The sequence below is a fragment of the Lupinus angustifolius genome, chromosome LG17, assembly GCF_001865875.1.
Source record: "Lupinus angustifolius cultivar Tanjil chromosome LG17, LupAngTanjil_v1.0, whole genome shotgun sequence".
Classification (NCBI taxonomy): domain Eukaryota; kingdom Viridiplantae; phylum Streptophyta; class Magnoliopsida; order Fabales; family Fabaceae; genus Lupinus; species Lupinus angustifolius.
The window spans coordinates 4,317,656-4,339,720 of NC_032025.1; the positions used below are offsets into that span (position 1 = coordinate 4,317,656).

General features: G+C 34.7%; 3 protein-coding genes across 4 annotated transcripts; all 3 read right to left on the bottom strand.

The window, feature by feature from the left end:
* Positions 323 to 5,594, bottom strand: LOC109330583 (phosphoenolpyruvate carboxykinase [ATP]-like). The gene is made up of 13 exons (XM_019564823.1): positions 5,447 to 5,594; positions 4,986 to 5,254; positions 4,404 to 4,579; positions 4,162 to 4,315; positions 3,928 to 4,012; positions 2,852 to 2,952; positions 2,318 to 2,616; positions 1,936 to 2,109; positions 1,755 to 1,820; positions 1,274 to 1,452; positions 1,012 to 1,181; positions 724 to 892; positions 323 to 632 (listed from the first exon to the last, which is right to left on the bottom strand). Exons 2-13 carry the CDS (start codon positions 5,246 to 5,248, stop codon positions 489 to 491), a joined length of 1,980 nt encoding a protein of 659 aa, XP_019420368.1. The 5' UTR covers positions 5,249 to 5,254; positions 5,447 to 5,594; the 3' UTR covers positions 323 to 488.
* On the bottom strand, positions 9,890 to 10,972 carry LOC109330800 (uncharacterized mitochondrial protein AtMg00810-like). The gene is made up of 2 exons (XM_019565078.1): positions 10,939 to 10,972; positions 9,890 to 10,578 (listed from the first exon to the last, which is right to left on the bottom strand). Exons 1-2 carry the CDS (start codon positions 10,970 to 10,972, stop codon positions 9,890 to 9,892), a joined length of 723 nt encoding a protein of 240 aa, XP_019420623.1.
* LOC109330536 lies at positions 16,361 to 18,938 on the bottom strand. 2 transcript variants are annotated; one of them, XM_019564755.1, is made up of 3 exons: positions 18,665 to 18,938; positions 18,200 to 18,606; positions 16,361 to 18,082 (listed from the first exon to the last, which is right to left on the bottom strand). In XM_019564755.1, the coding sequence occupies exons 2-3, from the start codon at positions 18,584 to 18,586 to the stop codon at positions 16,397 to 16,399; spliced, it is 2,073 nt and encodes a 690-aa protein (XP_019420300.1). In that variant the 5' UTR covers positions 18,587 to 18,606; positions 18,665 to 18,938; the 3' UTR covers positions 16,361 to 16,396. The 2 variants fall into 2 exon arrangements, with proteins under 2 accessions (XP_019420300.1, XP_019420299.1); XM_019564754.1 differs by having other exon boundaries at positions 18,200 to 18,938.

The window sequence follows — 22,065 nt, forward strand, 5'->3', positions numbered from 1 at the left end:
ATACTATTAGCAAGTATTTCGTGCATAGCATAAAACGTTTAAATTTACATAGATATTGAAATAACAACAAAATATTTATAAGATAATTTAAAATAAAAATTAGATATAACCAATTCAATTAAAATCTAAAAAATATAGATGGGAGGAGAAATATTTAAGTTTTTGAGAAAGATAAGTGGTAGCCTAAAAACATATGCTAAAGTGAATAAAAGAACAGGAAAAAAATGTATTCAACATGTAATAACTATATTATAAATCTTTATAATAGGATAATGATACTGCATAGCTCATGAAATAAATGGAAGACAGAAAGTGTCAAGACTAGAAGAACTTGAATTCCATTCACTCCAAAGCTAGAAAAGCATCAAAAGAGCCACTTTACATATAACCTGAAACCAACAAATGCTGTAAAACAAACAATATTCCTAGGCAAGACTTATTCTACAATCTTAACAATCCAAATCACATGTCATATTATATAAAAAGGATCAAAAGGTTGGACCAGCTGCAACAATTTCTTCTGTGAGTTTGCTATCTTTGCCAATCTTGTAGTTGGTGAAGGTTTCAAAGTTCTTCTTGAATAACCCAGCTAGCTTTAACAGTGTCTCCTTGTAAGCCTTTTTGTCTGACCACTGCAATCCATTAAAAGCACCAATGCTATTAAGTATTAACAAAAGACAGTGCTAAATGATAGAATATGCTATAGATTTCAGGACAACTAACCATGTTCACAGGTTCCAGAATTTTTGAAGGGACTCCCTCCACTTCAGTCGGAATCTCAAGCCCGAAAATCTCGGTCTTCTTGTAATTTGCATTCAGGAGACTTCCAGAGTGAATAGCATCAATAATTTTTCTTGTGTAGGGTAGTTTGATACGGCTACCATAACCATAGCTGCAGTAGTTTCACAAAGGCAAGAACAAAGTGAGTTTTAGATTTTCTAGAGTACAATTAATATATTGAAGGCCAAAATAAGAAAAATTGAGTCAATGGTAAGAACTGAAAATGCATACCTTCCACCAGACCAACCAGTGTTAACAAGCCATCCAGTAGCACCATGTTTCTGCATCTTTTCGGCAAGCATTGCAGCATACTTTGTAGGGTGTAGCATTATAAATGCTGCACCAAAACAAGCTGAGAAAGTTGCCTGTGGCTCCTTTATACCATCCTCTGTCCCAGCCACCTATAGTAATCATCATAGCAAAAAGATTGTGACACTTACAGAAGAAGTAACATGGTAAGTTAAGAGTGAAGTTAATTAATGTGGTTCAATACCAATGCAGTGTATCCACTGATGAAATGATACATGGTCTGTGCCAGGTTTAGTTTACTAACTGGTGGGAGCACACCAAATGCATCACATGCCAAAAGTATTACATTCTTTGGGTGAGGTCCAACACATGGCAACATTGCATTTGGAATGTACTCAATAGGATAAGCAGCACGAGTATTTTCTGCAATAAAAATTACATATTTAATTGTCAAATGCACATCCCTTTATTTAATTTCATCCTTATCTTTTGAGGCATAATAGAAGGTTTGCCACAACTTAATAGATTAATTATCACATCAGGAACATCATCATGTCAAGTACATATTAAGTCAACTTTTCATTGATATAACCAATTAAGTTATAGCTTAGTCCTTTGGTTGTCAGATACTGAGCAAATAATTTAATTGAAAGTTGAAAACATCCAAATCATTACACAATCATGATCAATCTCTAAAGAATTCATCTTGAAAACTCATTGTATACCTGTAACTGATTTGTCGGTGTAATCAACTTGTCGAGTATGTTCATCAAACACCACATTTTCCAAAACTGACATTCAGTAAAAGAAATAAAATTAATTAAAATGTGCATTTCTTAGGAGTATTAATTAAAAGAGGCCAAACAAAGGTGTTTGGTTAAAATTAGTGTTGAGATACATATATACCTGTCCCAAACCTGATTGCATTAAAGATATCTGGTTCTTTCTCCTGTGAGAGATCAATGCATTTAGCATAGCAACCACCTTCAATGTTGGATACACCAGTCTCACTCCAACAATGTTCATCATCTCCAATTAAATACCTGTTGTGGTCCGTAGAGAGAGTAGTCTTCCCGGTGCCTAAAATAAATTAAAACAAACGAATGTCCATTAGAACTATATGAAGATGATAACACAGACCATAACTAAAATTAACAGTGAAGCATCATAGTAAAAACAAGCAAGCAGTGGAGTAGTATGGCTATAGGAACATATCGTAGGGAAGTTCGGCTGGAGCTACAATCCAATGGAAGTGTAGCATATTTGATGTGCTGGTCTGATACTATACCTGAGAGTCCAAAGAAGAGTGCAACATCCCCATCTTTGCCAATGTTGCAGCCAGAGTGTAAGGAGAGGATGTGACGCATAGGCATGAGATAATGCATGACACTGAAAAGACCCTTCTTCATTTCCCCGGCATATTGAGTACCAAGGATAACCATTTCCCTTCTACCAAGATTAATGTCTATGCTAGTAGAGGATGTCATGTAATGTGTGTAACGATTACAAGGGAATTGTCCAGCATTGTATATAGTGAAGTCCGGAGTACCAAAGTTCTCCAGCTCTTCAGTATTGGGTCGGATACACCTGTCACCGACCCAGTTATCCATTTTGTACACTAAACTAAACTAACATGAATCCTCTACAGAGCAGGGATATGTATATATATGTTATTTGCATATAATATATTTATATAAGGCTGTTAAGTGTTATTGATAGGGGCACTTATCTGGCAGGGCTTATACCTTTTGTTCTGGAATGAAGAAGAGAGAAACAAATAGTGTTGGCAATGATAAACTATTGCTAGTTTTTTTTTACTTACATGTTGTGCATGAATAAGGAATGGTAAGCTCTGGCAGAGACAATCCTGACTTTGATTTTGTTCTCTGGGTCCCAATTCAAGAATTGGTCATTGACAAATACCTGTAAATTAATCAACAACGTTATCTGGAATTGTCATTCAGATATATATAAAGTATATTACTTGAGGCATAAAATTTTTGGTTTACAAAGTTACTCCACAACAGGGTTTATCTATAGTGATTAACTGTGAAAATCTGAAATGACAATAACACAATGAATATATGGGAGGCATTATTTTGTTGTTTTAAGTATATTGTGGAGCAGATACAATTGCAGCTATGAACCAAACATTTGGGTTCCTTTTTCTAATGTAAACTAATCAATTTATCTTGTGATTGGGAAAGCAAAAGAATATATCATGCGTGAAGATATGGAATAGAAGCATATCTTCCGTTTCTTAGTAGCAGCATGAAAAGGACATATCCATACTAAAAACAAGCACGAGTAGTGACAAACCACAACAATATCATGTCACCTCTGCCCCACTTGAACAAAAATACAACATAGGCACCATTCAAATGTCACTATCTTAAAAGCCAAAGATGAGATACTCCATCCTCTTTTAACAAAATGAGGTAAGAATAAAGCTAAAAATGAGTCGAATCAAGTTTCAAGTCTATATATATATATAAAAGATATATATATAATAAATAATATTCATATAACAATTGTAAATAATTTTAAAATAAATTCATATATTTTAACATATAATCGAGTTAACTCATGTACTTAACTCATTTATTTAATGAGCTCAACTTTCAGCTTAACCATATTTATCAAACTAAATAATGAGTCAATTTTAAAAGAATAACGACTTGATTTGATTAATTAAAAATTATATCCAAGTGTTAACATTTTTATGTGTAAGTTTGTTATTCTTTTGTAGTGTGTAAAATATGTTTTTATACATGTATGAGATAGATACTATATCTAAAAATAATATAGTACATTACAATTTGCTAAAATTATTATTGTACTCATTATTTTTACAATAAAAGAAGGACTGACAATATTCAACATTAACAGGAGTTGTACCTTGTCCAAAGAGTTCAAGTAATCGACGGCTCTTTCTCTGTTAACCATGAAAGTGTGCTCGTCCATCTCAATGTTAGGGGAGCCCCTACAAGTTACAATATTTAAAAATATTGTCTCATAAAATACAAATAAAAACAGAAAAGAAAAAAAATGAAACAGAAGCATGATACATATACACACACAAAAATAGTAAAAATGATGGGATAGTTGGTAAGACTTAATTATAGTACTCACTTTCCCCACCAAAGCTCATTCTCAGTATGATGATCCTTAACCACGCGCTTGTCCCTGGGAGAACGACCTGTCTTGGCACCAGAAAGTGTTGCCAATGCCCCAGTTGAAGTGATGAATGATCCTTTCTCATACTTGATCGCCTGTTCATAAAGTTCTGCACCAAATCCAAAACAGACACAGCTTTATATAATTTGTCATTAACAAATTACTAATAATGTGAATACAAAACCATTTTATTATACCAGCAGGAGAGAGATTGTAGAGGACATGGGTAAATTTCAAAGCACTGTCACTGACAACAATGGTGGGAGCGATATGATGGTCGTGATGAACAACTCTTTGGGTTTCTGACTTCTTATCTGGGTCTCCCTTCACCACCTTTGGTCCACTTTCTCTCGTCAATGACGCCAATGATGCACTGTTTCAACAAGTTTGAATGGGCTTTTTAATATTATCATAATTTTAATTAGAATAATCGCAATTTTAATGTTGTCCAGCAAAAGTTAACTTCCAATGTGTTTGCAATAACATATCCTTGTTCAATGTTCATATAGAACAAGTATCACATGTTAAACATTCATGTCTTCATAAAAAATTATTTTATTTTTTGTTTTTATGATTTTTTTTAACCAGTTGTCATTTTTGTTGTTGATAGAATTGGTACAATGAGACACACCAAATTTTGGGACAAACATAAAAGAAAAAAGTCAAAAAGTTACACTAATTACATTCAATCTCATTCATTCATTTTCTTGAATTCAACGGATCAAATGAATGACACCTAAAAATTAAGTTGTTGCCTATATATATATATATATAGTTACCTGATGGAGTTAAGTTGTTGCCTCTGGCGTTGTTCTTCAGAGAGGGTAGCGAAGGGAGTTTGAGTCCTTTCAATGGGTGTGGTGGGTGCAGACCTCTTCTTCTGAAGAAAATGAAGCTCATCAATGGTTTGAGCCTTCACAGTTGGACCACTATCATCGTGACAAATCCCATTAATATGCTTCTTATGTGTCTCAATCTTCGCAAGTCCGTTCCTTCCTCCTTTCCCGTTCAATGCCACGCTACCATTACCATTACTTGCCATCTTTCTCTACCCAAAACAAAACAAAACTTTAATGTGTAGCATGCATACCATCATCATAAAATCAAGAACTTTTTTTAACATTTGCATGTTAAGATCAAAGTAAAGTTCACGATCAATCTACTTATTAATGACCAAAACCGTTTTTTAAACATATTGGGAACTTGTTACTATTTTTTGTGTAAAGAGAAGAGAACAAACCAAAGATTTAATTTGCAGCTTCTAGTGCAGAAACGAGTGAAGCTAGCTAGAATAAAATAAGGAAAAAATAAAAGAACTAATGAGAAACAAAGGAACTTGTAAGAGAAATGAACAAAGGAAGTGCAACGTTGATGTTGTGTAGTGGGGATTACCTGTGAAATGGTGATGAAAATTTTGTAACGTTGAGCGATCCATTTTATAGGGTTCAGTGTCACCCATCACCTTAACTAGAGCTAAGTAGTTAACTATGGTAATGGAGAACTATGGTTAAATCATATCCTTTGCCCTAAGCGGTCAAACTCCGAAGAGAGAAAAAATATTCCAAATGTCAGTATTCGGGAATCATCTGAGATAAAAAAAGATGTGTTCATTTATTCATGAGTAACCATCCTAAGCTCCTCTTAATTACAGTAGAAACACATTCCCGATCGTGTCGCCACCTAATTTTAAAGAGCAACGATATTAGATGGGGATCTGCTGTCTCGCAACCATGTCCCCGACCACGTCTTTGATCAATCACAATGAAATAAAATTATGAATATTTAATTTTTTAACTGATATGACATAATATGATTGGTCTGAGATAGAGTTTAGGACAGAGTTTGGAACAACAGATGCTTATCCAACAATATTATCTAATCGGACACTCTTTTCGAAAATAAATTAAGAGTCTAACCATTCATTCTTGTATGTAAATATATTATTCCATAAAAAGGAGATACATCTTTTTCTCTTTCTAGAAACGAAGATACTTATACCATAAAAAGGAGAACATGGTCTTGATGAATTAAGAAAAGCTTTAACGACCAAATTAATGTTGAAAAAAGAAAAGTAAGTAGGAAATTAACTAAAGTGAAGATATAGCAACGGGTTTAATGGGAGGAGATAAAAACCAGGGGAGGGTATATGTGGTAGAGGTCCCTTTGTAAGTCGTTTTTTTTTGTTCGATCTCATTTTCTCAATTCTCGTGACGTTTATGATTCAATCACACATTCACACTTAACTTTCCTTTATATTGCATTGGGGGGTAGTATGGCCATGATTCGTTCCATTTGGGGGAGGTTATATCTGTACACGCAGAGTCTCTTCTTGGAGCAATGAAACTCATAGGTTTTACTTATAGTAGGAAAAGTCATAAATAACGTGTCAGGTGAAATAAGTCCTAATCTTGTTTACCTCAATAATAAGAAAATAAAAACAATAATATTAATAAATTTTTAAATATTTAATTAACATTACATATTTTTATTAACGTGAGATAAAATTTAAGATAAAAGATATTTGTTCTAGTAAGTGAGGGAGTTTGGCCGAATAATATTTGATATATTGTTTCTGAAACTTCAGTTTTTGATGCATAGAAACATGGTTGGTCAGTTGTGGAATTAAACTTTTATGAATTTGCTACCTTCGATTAAACTGATAAATTGAACCTTGATTTTATCAAAGTGCTTTAGCTCAAAATATATCTTGAGAAAATGAGAATTCTACTCATAGTTATAAAAACCGTACCGTACCGGCTGGTTCAATCGGAAAACCGGTAAACCGGCCGGTATTTTACTAAACCGGTTGGTTTATATATATATATATATATATATATATATATATTTTAAAAACTTAAAAATTCATTACAATGTGACCCATCTTTTCAACTCTTCTTCAACACTTCAAGGTACATGCTTCCAAAGTATATATTACACATTTTGATTCCTAACATTCTTGTGTAATCTCAGTGACATTTGTGTAATCTTGGAGTACTGTCTGAATATATGATTTGGTAGAAAAATATAATATTCATATAAGATAACTTTGAGTCCTAGATGTTAAATGTTAAAACTCTAAATTTATTTGTTTTATAGGGTGAGTTGTGAAGTTATGTCATTTATTTATATTTTGTGGTTGTTAAGTGATACTTTTGGATTGATATATGTTTTTTAATTTAGATTTTGAATTTGTTAAAGACTTAAAATTATTTATTTATGTGAATTTTGAGTAGATTATAAATATGGATTATAAATTTGAGTATCTACCTATTTGAAATTTTTTTGTTATAGGTTTATATATATAAATATAAGTAGGTATGTCCGGTTTAACCGGCATGCGGTTTAATTAGTGAACCACTGGTTAAATCACTGTACTACTATACCAATACCCTGACCGGTTTGATAACCGATACAGTTTTAACAACACTTTTCTACTCCATTAAAATTTGGTGGAAAAGTTTGCGAATTTCACTACGCAAGCTTACACATTTTCAGCTTTACGACATTTGTCATCTCTCAAAATTTGAGTTGCATTGTATTTCCTTCCACTGAAAATAAAAATATAAAGTGAAATACATATCGAACAAAAACACCCATAAAAGATGGCAGGCCCAGCTGACACAATTCTTCATCCCTAAATTGTTCCTTCAATCATGCACAAAATCGGTTCATAATTTTTGGATATGGAATAAAAAATATAAAACCTATTGGTTGTTACAGAATTGTGACACTCTGATTGCTACTGCTAGGTGTTCCAACCCGGTCTCATCTGGGCCTTCAACCTGAAAAGAATCTATTAGCTCGGCATCCTCAAACTGTCTTCTTTAATTCGAACAGTTCGTGCAGTATTCTGTATGTCCTCGTCGTTCGCCTCAGATAGAGCTATCCGTGGTAGATGCAATAAATGCTCCAGACACGACATTAAGACTTCTGACATGTTATTTAATGCACTTCTGTCATGCTATTTAATGCACATTTGACATAGCATTTAATGTGCCGCTGACTCGCCATCAGTGTCAGACCATAGACCACCTGTCACGCCGCTTGAACATTCTACCTGCCCCGACAAATCGACAAGGACAAATCTGCAGGTCAGGTAAGGACGACTAGAATGCGTCCCTCGTACCCATTAGATGTTGGCCAATGACCAGATGTCAACTCAACGTCTCCTAAGCCCTAAGCCCTAAGCCCTGTAATAGAAGAGACCACATAAGGAGTAGAACCAACCTATTATCCTCTTATTTATTGTTACATTTATTACTCTAACTTCTCTCTTATTTACTCTCCTTCTTTCTCTAGAATACTCTAGTGACTTGATCGTCGGAGAACCTTTTCAGGTACCTTCCCCGACGGGCTCAGAAGATCATCTGACCAAGTTACCTGTTTTGCTACTCTTCCGACCATCCATCCTCAGCTCCCAACCATACACTCTTAACACTAAAGAACACTAGGTGAAGCCTAGAAACCTGATATATTGATTGCAAAACTACTTGCTTTGCTTGGATGTACTATAATTGTATTCTAATTAAAATGATAAATATATCACCAAAAGTTAAACTTCTCTTTGTTTTTGAAGTATTTATCTTTGTATAATCACAAATTGCACCATCAAATTACCAATTTGCAAGTGTAAAATTAGCTATGAATTAAGAACAAGGATCTTGTGTCCCAATATGACTATATCCTCATGTCTCTATCCAATAGAATAACATTAAATAATATAAAATAATAAGTTTATGTTTTTATTTTTATTTTCTAATAAAATGAAGTATCTTTATTGGTTTGGGAAACAAATGGGGACATCAATAAAGACAGAAGTTCTTCATCCCTGAATAAAAGCCTATGATACATAGTTGGTATGCTCACGTGAGTCACCTTACTGATTTTGTGTATAGTGGAATACAATTTGAGCTATCACGAATCAGGGTCTTATGTCCTCAAAACAATCATATCCTATCAAATAGCATAAAAATGTCACTTTATATCTTTTTTCTTCAAATATATGACAATTTTTCATTGAAATGTGACACAATAGGACACAAAATGTGAGATAGCTAATACATATTCCAACTATCACCTATACACCATATGATGGATCACATGATATTAAAAATGGAGAGCAAAAATTGATATGTTTGAAGGGGCAATGGGGATTTTAGAAAGTTTATTAATGAAAGGAATGAAGAAAGCTTGAAGAAAGAATCATGATTCTCCTTGAGAAGGATAGATGAATTTATAGTATAAGAAACACCTAACAACTAAAACAGAAATTGCCTAAAAAGGAAACTGATAACCAACAGAATTAACAGAAAATTGAAAAACTACTAAAAAAGGAAAGTTGGTTGTTTGGTTGTTAATCTTCATTGGGCTCAATAGTGGATTCTTCTTCTTTCAATCTGGGCTTTATTGTTAACATCCTCCCACAAGGTGGCATATGGATATTGATTATGCCAAGCTTGGAAAGGAACTTGCGAAAAGGTGAAGGTTGAAGAGATTTTGTGAAAATATCTACTACTTGTAAGAAAGTGTGGTTATGGAGAAGATGAACGACTCTGTTTTGCACCATTTCTCTAATAACATGGCAATCGATCTCGATGTGCTTGGTTCTTTCATGAAATACTTGGTTTGCTGCTATGTGCAAAGCTGATTTATTATCGCAGAATAGACTAACTGGATTGGAGTGTTAGATGCATAAGTCTTGGAGAAGGTATAGCAGCCATTGAGCTTCACAAGCTGTCATGGCTAAGGATCTATATTCAGCTTTGGATGAAGACCTCAAAACAATATTCTGTTTCTTGCTCTTCCATAAAACAAGAGTTGTTCCAAGAAAGAAACACCACCCTGTTACTGACTTTCTTGTATCCAAGAAAATCGCCCAGTCGGAATCAGAATATCCCCTTATGGTGGTTGAGTTATTGCTAGGGATGAATATACCATGTTCAGATGATCCTTTCAGATACTTAAGAATTCTGTTTGCAGCTTGATAATGTATGGTGGTTAGTGCAGAAAGGAATTGGCTTAAACAACCCACATTGAAACATATGTCTGGTCTGGTGTGAGTGAGGTACAAGAGTTTCTCCATCAATCTTCTATAACTGGTTGAGACGGTGAGAGGAGTTCTTGAACTTGCTTGAATTTTGGCATTGTACTCCATAGGTGTATATGCTGGTTTTGAGCCACGGATGTCAGATTCTTCTAAGAGATCTAAGGTATACTTCCTTTGATACAAGGTTATACCATGACAAGCCCTGGCAACTTCCATGCCTAATAAGAACTTTAAGTTTTCAAGATCTTTAATGCTGAATTTGTTGTGAAGTATAAGTTTGGTGTGTCTTATGTCATCAAGGTCATTCCCTGCAAGCACCAAGTCATCTACATAGACCAAAATTGCATTAAAGGTATTATTAGTTGATTTAACAAAGAGAGAGTAATTTGAGTAACATTTTAAAAAACCAATTTTGTTCAGGGTGTGAGTAAGCTTATCATGTCTTTGTCTACTTGCTTGTTTTAATCCATAAATAGATTTTTCAAGTTTGTAGACAAGGTTATAATTGTGGATTTCAAGGCCTTGTGGTATCTTCATGTACACTTCTTCCTGTAGATCTCCATGAAGGAAGGCAGTGTTGATGTCAAGTTGATGTAAGTGTCAATTGTTCATGGCAGCAAGGGATAACATGACTCTGATTGTGGTCATCTTCACAACTGGACTGAAGGTGTCCATGTAATCCACACCTTCTGTTTGATTATACCCTTTTGCAACCAGCATTGCTTTATACCTTTCTATGAATCCATCGGGTTTGTGTTTGAGCTTGAATACCCATTTACAACCTATTGCTTTCTTATCATTTGGTAATTTTGTCAATATCCATGTATTGTTTCTGCCAAGGGCAGTGAGTTCTGCTTGAATGACATCTTTCCAGTAGGGATGAGCTATAGCTTCAAAATAGCTTATAGGTGTATGAGGGGTGGATATGGCTAAGGAAAATTGTCTGAAGTTATTTGATAGCAGGTTATAGTCAAGAGTGTTGCTGATAGGGTATTTGGTGTGAGTGTGGGAGTTAGTATTGGTCAGAAGGTTCTAGTGATAGTCTTTCAAATATGTGGGGGGGCTTTCTGGTCTTTTGAGATTGTCTTGTGAGTGTAGAGTCATGAGGTTCTTCTGTGACAGCTTAGATAGGGGCATCATGGTGGATAGGTGAATCCATGTCTAAGACATCTTGGTCTGTGCTTGAATCAGGTGGTGAGGAATAAAAAACATATGTAGGATGGATGGGTAGAATAAGAATGCCCCCTTGATTGTCTTCATTTCTATTTGAATCATTATAGTGGAAAGGGAAAACATGCTCAAAGAAACAAACATTTTTAGATAAAGAGATTTCGTTAGTACTCAAATCAAGTAAGATATACATTTTAGTTGCATGCTTAAAATCCAAAAAAGGCACATTTCTTAGACCTAGGATCTAACTTTCTTCTATTAGAAACTAAAGTAGAGGCAAAGCATAGACTTCCAAATATCCTTAAATCAGTTAGATTAGGCAAAGTTCTGAAAAGTTTTTCAAAAGGAGATTTGTTATGCAAAAAGTACTAGGTTGTCTATTGATTAGATGTATAGCATGAGAGATAGCATAGTTCCAAAAACATTTTGGTATGTTTGATTCAAAAATCAAGGCTCTAGCCATAGCAAGTATATGTTGGTGTTTTCTTTTAACCAAGCCATTTTGTTGTGGTGTCTCTACACAAGAGGTTTGATGTTCAATTCCTTTTGAAAGATAAAAATTTGGCATGATAAATTCTTTGTCATTGTCACTTCTAATGGCCTTTATAGTCAAGTGAAACTGAGTTTCTATGTATGTGACAAAATCTTTCAAAAGAAGACCAACTTCAGATTTGTTTTTCATAAAGAAGACCCATATAAATCTTGTTTTGTCATCAACAATGGTTAAAAAATATGTATGACCAAAGGTTGAGAGTATGTGAATAGGCCCCCAAATGTCTACATGAATTAAATCAAAAGTATTCATAGATGTTGTGCTGCTAATATAGTAGAGTAATCTTTTCTGTTTAGCTAATTAACAAACTTCACATAGGTCTAAATCTTTATTGTACTTCAAGAAAGGGAACTGAGTTTTCATAGCATTCATCTTGTCTTTGGACAAATGTCATAGTCTAGAGTGTTATAGATCACAATTATTATATCTAATGAAGGAATTTACAATGTGAGACCTATGATAGTTTTTGCTGGAATCAATCCTCCCATTAGCTCAGCTGCACCAATCATCTTCAAGGAGTGTGGGTCCTGAGTTTGGCTTGGTGAAAAAAGTTAATATGCAGCCCAAGGATAGGGATGGCAACGGGCACGAGCGAGCACGGGTAGTAGCTACCCGCTACCCGTTTCAAAATAGGAGAGTATTATCCATATCCGCCTGTACCCGTACGGGTACCCGTGTGCGGGTATTCGCGGGTATTTCTGGGTACCCACGAATACAACTGGTACCTGCAGGTATTTCTAGGTACCTGCGGATACAACAAGTATCTCCGGGTTTCCTATATTAAAAATGAATTTTTAATTTTTTACTTCTATTATGTTTCAAATGAGATGAAACTTAATTTTTTTGTATCTTTGGATTGAATATTTGGCAAAAATGCTAAATTTATTGGTGTTTTCTATTTTTATGATTTTTTGTTCTCATTTCCTTAAAAAAATATTTTTTCTTTGTAAAACACGTGTATTTCTACACATGGAATAATATTTGTAGAGTGTTTCACAACCAAACTTAATAAAATATGTAAACAAAGTAAAATGAAAAAATGTACACAGTGTAATGAATATTAGAATAATGTATTTTTATTTTAATTAAATATAATATATTAATCATATAAATAACGGGTACTTGCGAGCATGGGTACTATAATACCCGTATGTGCCCGTATGTACTGAGTATTTTTAAAAACTCATTTATAATACCTGCGGGTACCCATTTGTGACCCACACCCGTGCTCATACGTGTTTTACCTGCCGGTATCCATGGTACTTGTCTTTTTGCTATCCCTATCCAAGAAGATAGTAAGTCTTGAAATAGATATGAAATTAAAGTTAAAACTAGGCACATATAAAACATTTGTAAGGTATAACATTAGAAAAACAACAGTTCCTGCATAGCATGGTCCTATGGGTGATATACCTCATAAGAGTCCACCACAAGTTAGAGCCCATATCCAAGGGACTTGAACGGCAGTTTGGACCATTAGAATATAATAGTCATATGTTTTGGTCTTTCATTCTCTCAGGACACTAAAAGAGGTCTACTAAGCTAAGATAACAGCAACTAAATGGGTGGAGTTCTTTTTATGTCATATTACATAATTCATAAATGGTAATACTTAACAACTTTGCACTGCTAGTAGTAAAAAATTAAAGCAGCATCAACAAATTAGCATGTTTTGTTTTTCTATTAGCTTGAAGCCTCGAAAGAGTAACCAATAAGCACTGGAAAACCGGAACTAATGATGGGTTGAGCAGGGCCATGACAACCAGGTGAAAAAGAAAGGCTATATTATAATATCAGCTCCATGACAAGATATTGGTTAGAGAGAAGGAGATGTTGATGTTTATCAGATGCAATTATTTTCTAGCTCATAATTCAGATATGAAGAATACAAAAGTAAATAAATGCTAGTTGGAACAATAATTGTTTTCATATTATGAATTCTTGGGTCCAATTATAGAGTTCCATTATGCCCCTCTATAATCGTATGGATAGTTTTGTTGGATTTTCATCACTGGAAGTGAGGTATTTGGTTCAATAGTAAATTACAGAATCAATAACTCTTGACTCAATCTTAAAAATACACATACATGTATGACATGGGCATATGAGGGTTTACATCTTTTGATGTTTTCGTATCAGTCAAAGCTTATATCTTACTTTCTAAAACAAAAGTTAATTATAATTAAAATCTTTTATTGTCGATAGTTAATTTATATAGATCAAATGGCGTCGTAATATTCTACTTATGTTTATTAACAAAATATTTGATTTCTAAGTTATTCTTAATCATTTCGCCTATGGTGTTGTTTTACATTTTTCTCTGAGAATTGAATTAGTCTTCATTTAATTTATTCTCATTTTATTTTGCTCCTGCACACATACATCAAACAACCTAAGACATGACCATATTTATTATAATAAGAGCTACTTTAACTTTTTCACTACATGGACTTGAATCTTATTGTTCATATTTCTATCAATTTTCATGTGAGAAAATTTATTTCATTATATTTTACTCTAATTAAACAATAGTTTTTTGTTTTGAAACTTTGCTTTTACTCCATTATTATTGGTACTAGCTTGGAATGTCTGGATCAGGGACCCCAAAATTGGCCCATCAATTCATCAACATGAGTTCGTTGGCTCGTTGCTGACATAATAGCAAGAGAATGCTATTGATGATTTGACACACCATCTTATCCTTTGTTTATAGTATACATAGTATATACTATATTCTCTTTTTCTTTACCAAAAAGATAAAGGGATGGTACGTGGCTAGCCACTAGCTAACACATACATAAGCCAAACCTGTTAACCACTTAAGCATTTCCATTGAAAGTTATGGTACATGAATCTCATCCAAGTAAGCAAACTATGCAATGCATCACTTGCATAAAGTAAAAAAAAAAGATATGAAAGAGAGAAATAGAACATGCACACATTTATTTATCCGATCTCACCCATCATGGCGTGGCTATTATTGTTATATATTGCCTTTTATTTCATTTTGTACGGATTAAAAAAGTGGATACCCTCTTTTGAATTTGTCATTGAACAATCAACTTTCCATATAAACATTTTAGAATACATATCATACACACACATTTATACTATTAATGTATGTTTTTCTTATTTAAAATATGAAATACTTCATTATTCATTTAAATTCACCTCAATATAAAGTGTATATAGAGAATGTTTTAACAAATAGTAATTGTCTCAAATACTGAGTTGAATGTTGGAAAGTACCTTACATCACCCAATGCTCTCAGGCATTACCAATAAAATTCTCCACCAACTGCAGCCCCTCCAAAGACTACTTCACTAAGGGCTTGTTTGGGAGTTGGATTTTGGAGGGGAAGGAATGGAAAGGGAAGGCTTGAAAGTCATCTCACAAGTGTATTTCATGGCTCTCAAGCCTTATCTTTCCCTTCCTTCCCCTCCAAAATTCAACTCCCAAACAAACCCTAAGAGTAAGGAACAATAATATTTTCCTTTTTAAGTATTAGGATAGGCTCTCTTCTACACAACATTGCCCTGCATGGTCACCATAGCTTTCAATTTTTTATGTTCTTGTTTGACACCGTGGAAGCAAAACCTCACTAGCTAGTGGGTTAAATATGAAGTGGAGCACTAGGCAAAATCTTATAGATGTTATAGGCCTCCTTAGGAAACAAATGCAATGTAAGAAGATTACAGAACAAAATCCCACACCCCTAATTAGTCTTTTGGATAGGATTAGGAAAACTTGCCGGATACAAACTAAATTCTCAAAAGCAGCATCAAACATCAATGCTTTATAATTCCAAGTAATTCAGAAGCACTTGTCATTTTCCTTTGCCTTTTTAATATTTATCAGAAAACCCACCATTTATGAGACAATAGAGTAACAGCTCATGCAAAAACATACAAGACTTACTACAAATTTTCACATTCTGTTGATTAGATCCAACAATAACCATTATTAATTGGTATTTAGCAACCAGCACAAAGAAGTAAAACAACCGCCCCAATGTTTTAAGTTTCTAACACTTTTTTATATTTATTCTCTGCATTACAGCATACCCTTTGGAATCATATGAATTTTATTTTATTTTTCAGGACCAGGAAGCATATGATTATTTGCATACAGAAAAGTCTTAGGACTATAGAACATGATAAAAAGGGAAAATAAGCAAAGTACAAAATAGAAGAAACAGAGTCTCATTGCTCAATCAACTCATGGTGGGTTCAATTCACTCACTATCTGTTTCTTTCCTAAACAGAAAAGGGTCTGACCGTCTGGTACCTCTTGTCTCTATTATTATCATCATCAATAGGGCCATTCCATTTTATCCCCTGAATAATCTAAATAATTCTCTATTGATATTTTTTTATACATTACATTTAAAAAATAAAACTGTTTATTAATATTATTACAACTAAAATCTGGCATTCTCAAAGCCATGCAAATCACTGACTCTATTCATAGACTTTCTCATGATAGCCACTTTAGCCAGCCTCTCAGCCGCTCGCCAAGCTGATGTCGGCGTAAGCGGCTCCAACTTCTCATCCAAGCAATGATTAGTTCTCTGCCTTTGTTGTTGCTGGCGGCACCGCTGCTTCAGCTCAGCGAGCTCCACTTCAAGCCACCGCAAATACACCTCACCAGACTCGCTGGATCCCCACAATAAGGCTTGAGCCGATGATAAAAAATGACAAGCTCCAGAGAAATCAGCTTCGGCAGCCAGTCGACTTGACTCAGCTACAGCTCGAGCCATGACATAGATTATTCTCAGTCGTTCGATCTTCGCGGCCGAAGATCGAATGTTATGAGGACGTGGAACCAGCATTGCTTGCTCAATGGGATTTGTAATATCTTGAGTGAGTGGGTCCACGTAGGATGAGAATACGGTAAGTACGTGGTGGGACCCAGCAGAAACCACTGGTACTTTCAGTTCCAAAAGAAGTTCCTTTTCTTCCTCAGAGTAGAGATCACCGATTTTAATAGAACTCGTTCCGAGAAGTTCGGGTCGACCCGAGAGTGAGTATATGGCTGCGATTTCAACGGAGCGTGAGTGTGACATCACTGATAACTGAATCTTAACGTCCTGAGCCACCACGCTTAACAAACTCTTCATTAGTTTCGTGAAAGTGTCGCTGGGAAGCGCGTCAGTGCAATCGCTTTCGATAGGGAATGTAACCGCGTGGACTGGGATTCCAAGTTGTGGTACGCGCGTGGAGGAAACCTGGTAGGGTTTTGGATTTGAAGTAGTTGTCACGGCGGCGCGTGATTCTTGAATGTCTGATAATACTATTACACTCGCGACGTAGTTCTTATCGCGTCGATCCTCGAGCACCTTAGCCGCCTTCTTTACGGCGTCGTTTTTCACTGAAGAACCACTTCGTGGTTGATCAATCTTCGCAATCGCGTCAACAATCCGTCGCGCCGATCTCTGGCCGGAGCTAGTCATCCTTCGCAGCGGTAACAACCTCTTAGATCCGGCGGAGAACGCAACAATAGAAAGACGATCAGTAGGGCCAAGCGACGAAATCACCATTCGCATCATACGTTTCATCAAACGAAGCTTTGCACTGTTCATACTTCCTCCGACGTCGAGCACCGTCACAAGATCAATCGGAGCTCGATTTGCCGCCATTTGAACCATCGGCGCCTTCAATTTCAACACCAAAGCATAACTCTCATAATTTCTGTTCGCCGCCACAATCGCCGCTTCCGGCAATAAACACACCTGAATGTTACTCATAACCACCGGCGACGATGTGAAAACATTGAAGCCTTGAAACTCAGTGTTCGCATCATCTTCATCTTCGGATTCGGGTATCGGGTTGAATCGAGTGACGGAGGTTGGAGACATGAGAGGCTCGTCATCGTTGTAAACCTTGAACGACTTCGTTTTGATGTCTTTGTTTTTTCTCTCTGCGCTGTGGATTGCTAACACCGGCAACACCTTCCAGCACGTGCTGCAAACGGGACACGTGACTATTGGGTTCTTCTTGGCACGAGTCGCTATGCAAGGGAAATGAAAAGTGTGTGAACACTCCGCTGTGAAAATCGCAGTCCCTTCACCACTCTTCACACTTTGCATACATATTCCACATCGATTCTACACAAAAAATTTAAAACATTAGAATCGGAAAATGAAATAAAAAAGTTATGTTTTGTGTAATTCTAGTTTCAAATGCTGAGAACTGTTGGGATTTGTGTTTATTATAATTATTACTTTGGATAAGTGCAAGGTGGCTTTGAGAAGAGAGAAGCTTGATGGTGACACTGATTTGGGTGAGGATTGTTGAAACAATCTGGGGCTGTTGGTGTTGTTGTGTTTTTTCTGGTTATTGCATTGAAGTTTTGGGCTATTAGGGTTTGAACAAGTGGTAAGTGAGGTCCGGCAACGGAGGTTGGGGCCTGTTACAGTGTTGGATTGTGACCGAGGTGTAGATGGATTTGAGAAAAATCCAAACTTGGAACTGGTTTTGGGACTTTTATTGGTGTTGTTGTTAGTGGTGGTGTCACAATGTTGATGTTGTTTATTTGAGAGCACTTTTGGTTCTCTGTTAATGTCTTTAGGGATAGATTTGCAGAATGCTTTTCTCCAACCAGTGACCATTCTCTCACAGTTTCAGAATCAAATTCAAAATCTATTTCTTTCTGTGCTTAAAAGGGTGTTCCTTTGCTGAGTTTATGAGGTGTTTGGATTTATGATGATGTTTCAGAAGGAAAGAGGCTATTGGGGTATATGAAAGATGATTAGGAAAAGTGGGAGAAAAAATGGATTAGATTCAGAGACCTTTCCACGTTGCTCGTTTTCTCACTTTCTATTTACATACCCTAACATCTATCTGTGTGTTATTTATATATCTTGACATATGTGTACATTTTCTACAATTCTGCTTCGTGAGCCACAAAAAAGACCACCCCAAAGGAAAGCCTTTGCTGACGTTTCCAAATTCAAAACTCTCTACAAAGTACACTGATTAGATGTTTTTTTATATTGTCTCATTTTCTATCTTGTATCATAAATAAATAAATAAAAATTAAAAATAAAATATTTTGATTTGTTTAGAACATTGGAATAGCTCATATCTATGCCTCTCCAAATAGCTTTATACTACTAATTTATCATATGACCTTGTTGGGACCTAGAAAAACACCAAGTTTTTTCATAGCTGGGAATATTATTATCCAGGTAAAGTGAAAAAATAGAGGTGCCTTGGGATTAACATGAGGTAACTAGCAAGTGGAGGTAGTCAACTGTTGGAACAAGTCAACGCTTGGAATTGTGCATTCACTGTCCCATTCCCACGTTGTGGTCACCGACCCATGCAACAGCGTGAGATTTTCATGAACCCATCTCTCTCTGATTTTGCACTGTGATTCATCCCTTTCGCCTTAATCTTCGCCAGTTTCTATTGATTCTCCATCTTACCTTTCATGACTAATTTTTTATTTTGGAAAAAGTACATAATTAATTTTAATCTATTTACATGGATTGAAATGAATTACTCACGAGTTTCAATGAGCTGTATGCATGTACAGTGATGCAGCATTAAATAGTAGTAGCTGAGCCAAATTTGATGATGAGTGTAATATCTATGCTATGGTTCGTTGGAACCCATACCGTTGACAATGGATATTAATGATGTGGAAAATTGTGATCTTCAAGACATAGACCAACCCTTCTCCTTTGAAGGGTGGTTTCATCATTTCACTTGTTTTTCAAACCCTATCCTTCCTAATGTAATGTTCTATCATGTTTAAGGAAGGGGAAAGAAAAGTCATACAGAAATAAATATTTTATTGATATAGTGAGCTAAAACTTTTAAATAATTTAACATTATTTTATTGAATGGGATAAGATATTGAAACAGATGATTTTCATCTCATTAAAACGTATCACGCATTTAAACTGTTACAACTCACTATTAAATCCAAATGTATCAGTCATATAAACTGTTTAGAGTATTAAATCCAAACGTTTTTAATGACTCGGACATTCTTAATCCCAAAAACTTGATCTCCATGTATTTATATAATAAAATTATACCAATTAATATATCTATTCATTTTATTTAATTAAATTATATATTTGAATTGGTCTGTAATACAAATAGAAATATAGAATGAGAGATCTCACCACCAAACCTACCCCATCTTCCTTTTGACTTTACACTGGATAGTTTATTGTTATTATTCAAACTAGGATCACATACCAGAATTTATAAATGATACATTAATTACAAACCAAGAAATGAAAGAAACTCAGCAATATTCCAATGCACCTTACCTGAGTATATCACTTTTTTTGCTACATTGTATTACATACCCATGACACGATTTTGCACTTTTTTAATGTTAAAATAATACCCCTTTCAGCTCCATATGAGTATGACTGACCCACAAGAGCTTTAAGTTTCTTTATAATTATATGACCGATAATTTTTATAATACAAGTTGAACGCCCTCATGGCATTGAGAGGATCAAGCATTTTGTAACCCCTTAAGGACTTCATATTGTTTAATTTTAAGTGACAATTTGGGAACCACAAAATCTACATCATTATTATTTACTCCAGAAATTCTTTACATATTTTATACATATGCGTAAAAGTGGGGAGATATTTATATATTATAGTTGCTTAATTTATGTTCTCATTATGTGACAACTTGAATGCATTTTTGCATTATTATTTTTTGGGTACATATTTTTGCATTATTATTAGGAGTGAAAGATTGAATGAATCCAATCATTCACATTATGGTTGTGCCGTTTGAGATCCCTCTAAAAACGACACACATAAATGATAGTGCTGACCAAATTGTTTGACCTGACATATCTAAGCACAGAATACATATAAACTAATTAACATAAGATAAATATAATAATTCGTCCTTGGCTTTTTATGTTGTTTATATTAGAATGCACATGATTAGCTGTTAGTTTTCTTGTTAAATTTAGATTCTCACAAACTAACATTTAATTATCATATATAAAACTTAATTTCAAGAAGCTGGATTAAGAAACAGGATAACTAGTTCCATAAATCTAGTGCACATCGTTAAGAAGATCTTGTTCCTGACCTTGGCACGGTTTTGATAAAGACACCAACATCACCAAAAAAAAGGAAGATGACTTATGAAGATAAAGCTTCAAGACATTAGATCAAGTCTTTGTAAGTACTTCTATCCTAAACTCTTAAAGTATATAAAAGTATAATTGCTTAAACTATTTTTTAGAAAATGTGTGACACTTTTAAAAGACTTAAAACATTTTTCAAAAATAGTGTGTAACAGGTTACTTCATTGAGTAATAAGTTACATGTGTGAGAAAAGAGTTATCCAACTGAAAAAATGATTTTGAAAGCTGAGTAACCGATTACTCAAGATAATTTTTAAGCATTTGTTGGACAGAAAGTTTGAGTAACCGATTACTCAAATGAGTAACCCATTACTGAGAGTTGTTGGAAGTGTTTTTCAAATTTCAAAGTAAAAGGTTTTCACTCCAAACGAAATCTCTTCACTCCAAACAACTCATACACTTTCAGAAACCTTCAAAGGGTGTTTGTAAACTCTATATAAAGGCTCTAAACTCTCACACAAACAACAAACACAACTTTCATACAATTTTCTCTCAAACTCTCAAAAGCTCTCACACTTTTTCTTAGAATTTATCTTTGAACTTTTTGCAACTTGTTCTTAAACTTTCAAGTTAATTTTGCAAAGTTGCTTCAAGTGTTTCAAAGACTTTTACAAAGAGCATTATATACTTCTATATATATATTCATAGTTTAGATTGCAAGTTACATAAGTTTCATACTTGTAAAGGCAATCTGTCATAGTTTAATATTCTTCATTCTTGTAAAGAATTCTTTCTTTCACGGGGTATGAAAAGAAAGGGGAATAAATTCACTTGGAAATGTGTTTTCCAAGGGTATAAGAATTAGGGAGTGTGTAAGGTACATAGAGATCTCGGGGTGAGATATTGTAATTACAACTCATAATTCTTAGTGGAAAAATCTCTTGTGCGGCAAGAGTACTGGATGTAACCTTCGGTGGACAGGAAGGTGAACCAGTATAAAAACTCCTTGT

Coding starts and splice junctions, on each gene's coding strand:
- LOC109330583 (XM_019564823.1), bottom strand. CDS start 5,248: ATGGCAAGTAATGGTAATGGTAGCGTGGCATTGAACGGGAAAGGAGGA. Junction 2,617..2,851: donor TCCTTATTCATGCACAACAT/GTAAGTAAAAAA, acceptor GGTCGGTGACAG/GTGTATCCGACCCAATACTG. Junction 893..1,011: donor ACTGGTTGGTCTGGTGGAAG/GTATGCATTTTC, acceptor AAACTACTGCAG/CTATGGTTATGGTAGCCGTA.
- LOC109330800 (XM_019565078.1), bottom strand. CDS start 10,972: ATGCTGGTTGCAAAAGGGTATAATCAAACAGAAG. Junction 10,579..10,938: donor AGGGTATAATCAAACAGAAG/GTGTGGATTACA, acceptor TGGTCTATGTAG/ATGACTTGGTGCTTGCAGGG.
- LOC109330536 (XM_019564755.1), bottom strand. CDS start 18,586: ATGGTCACTGGTTGGAGAAAAGCATTCTGCAAATCTATCCCTAAAGAC. Junction 18,083..18,199: donor CCACCTTGCACTTATCCAAA/GTAATAATTATA, acceptor TTTTTTGTGTAG/AATCGATGTGGAATATGTAT.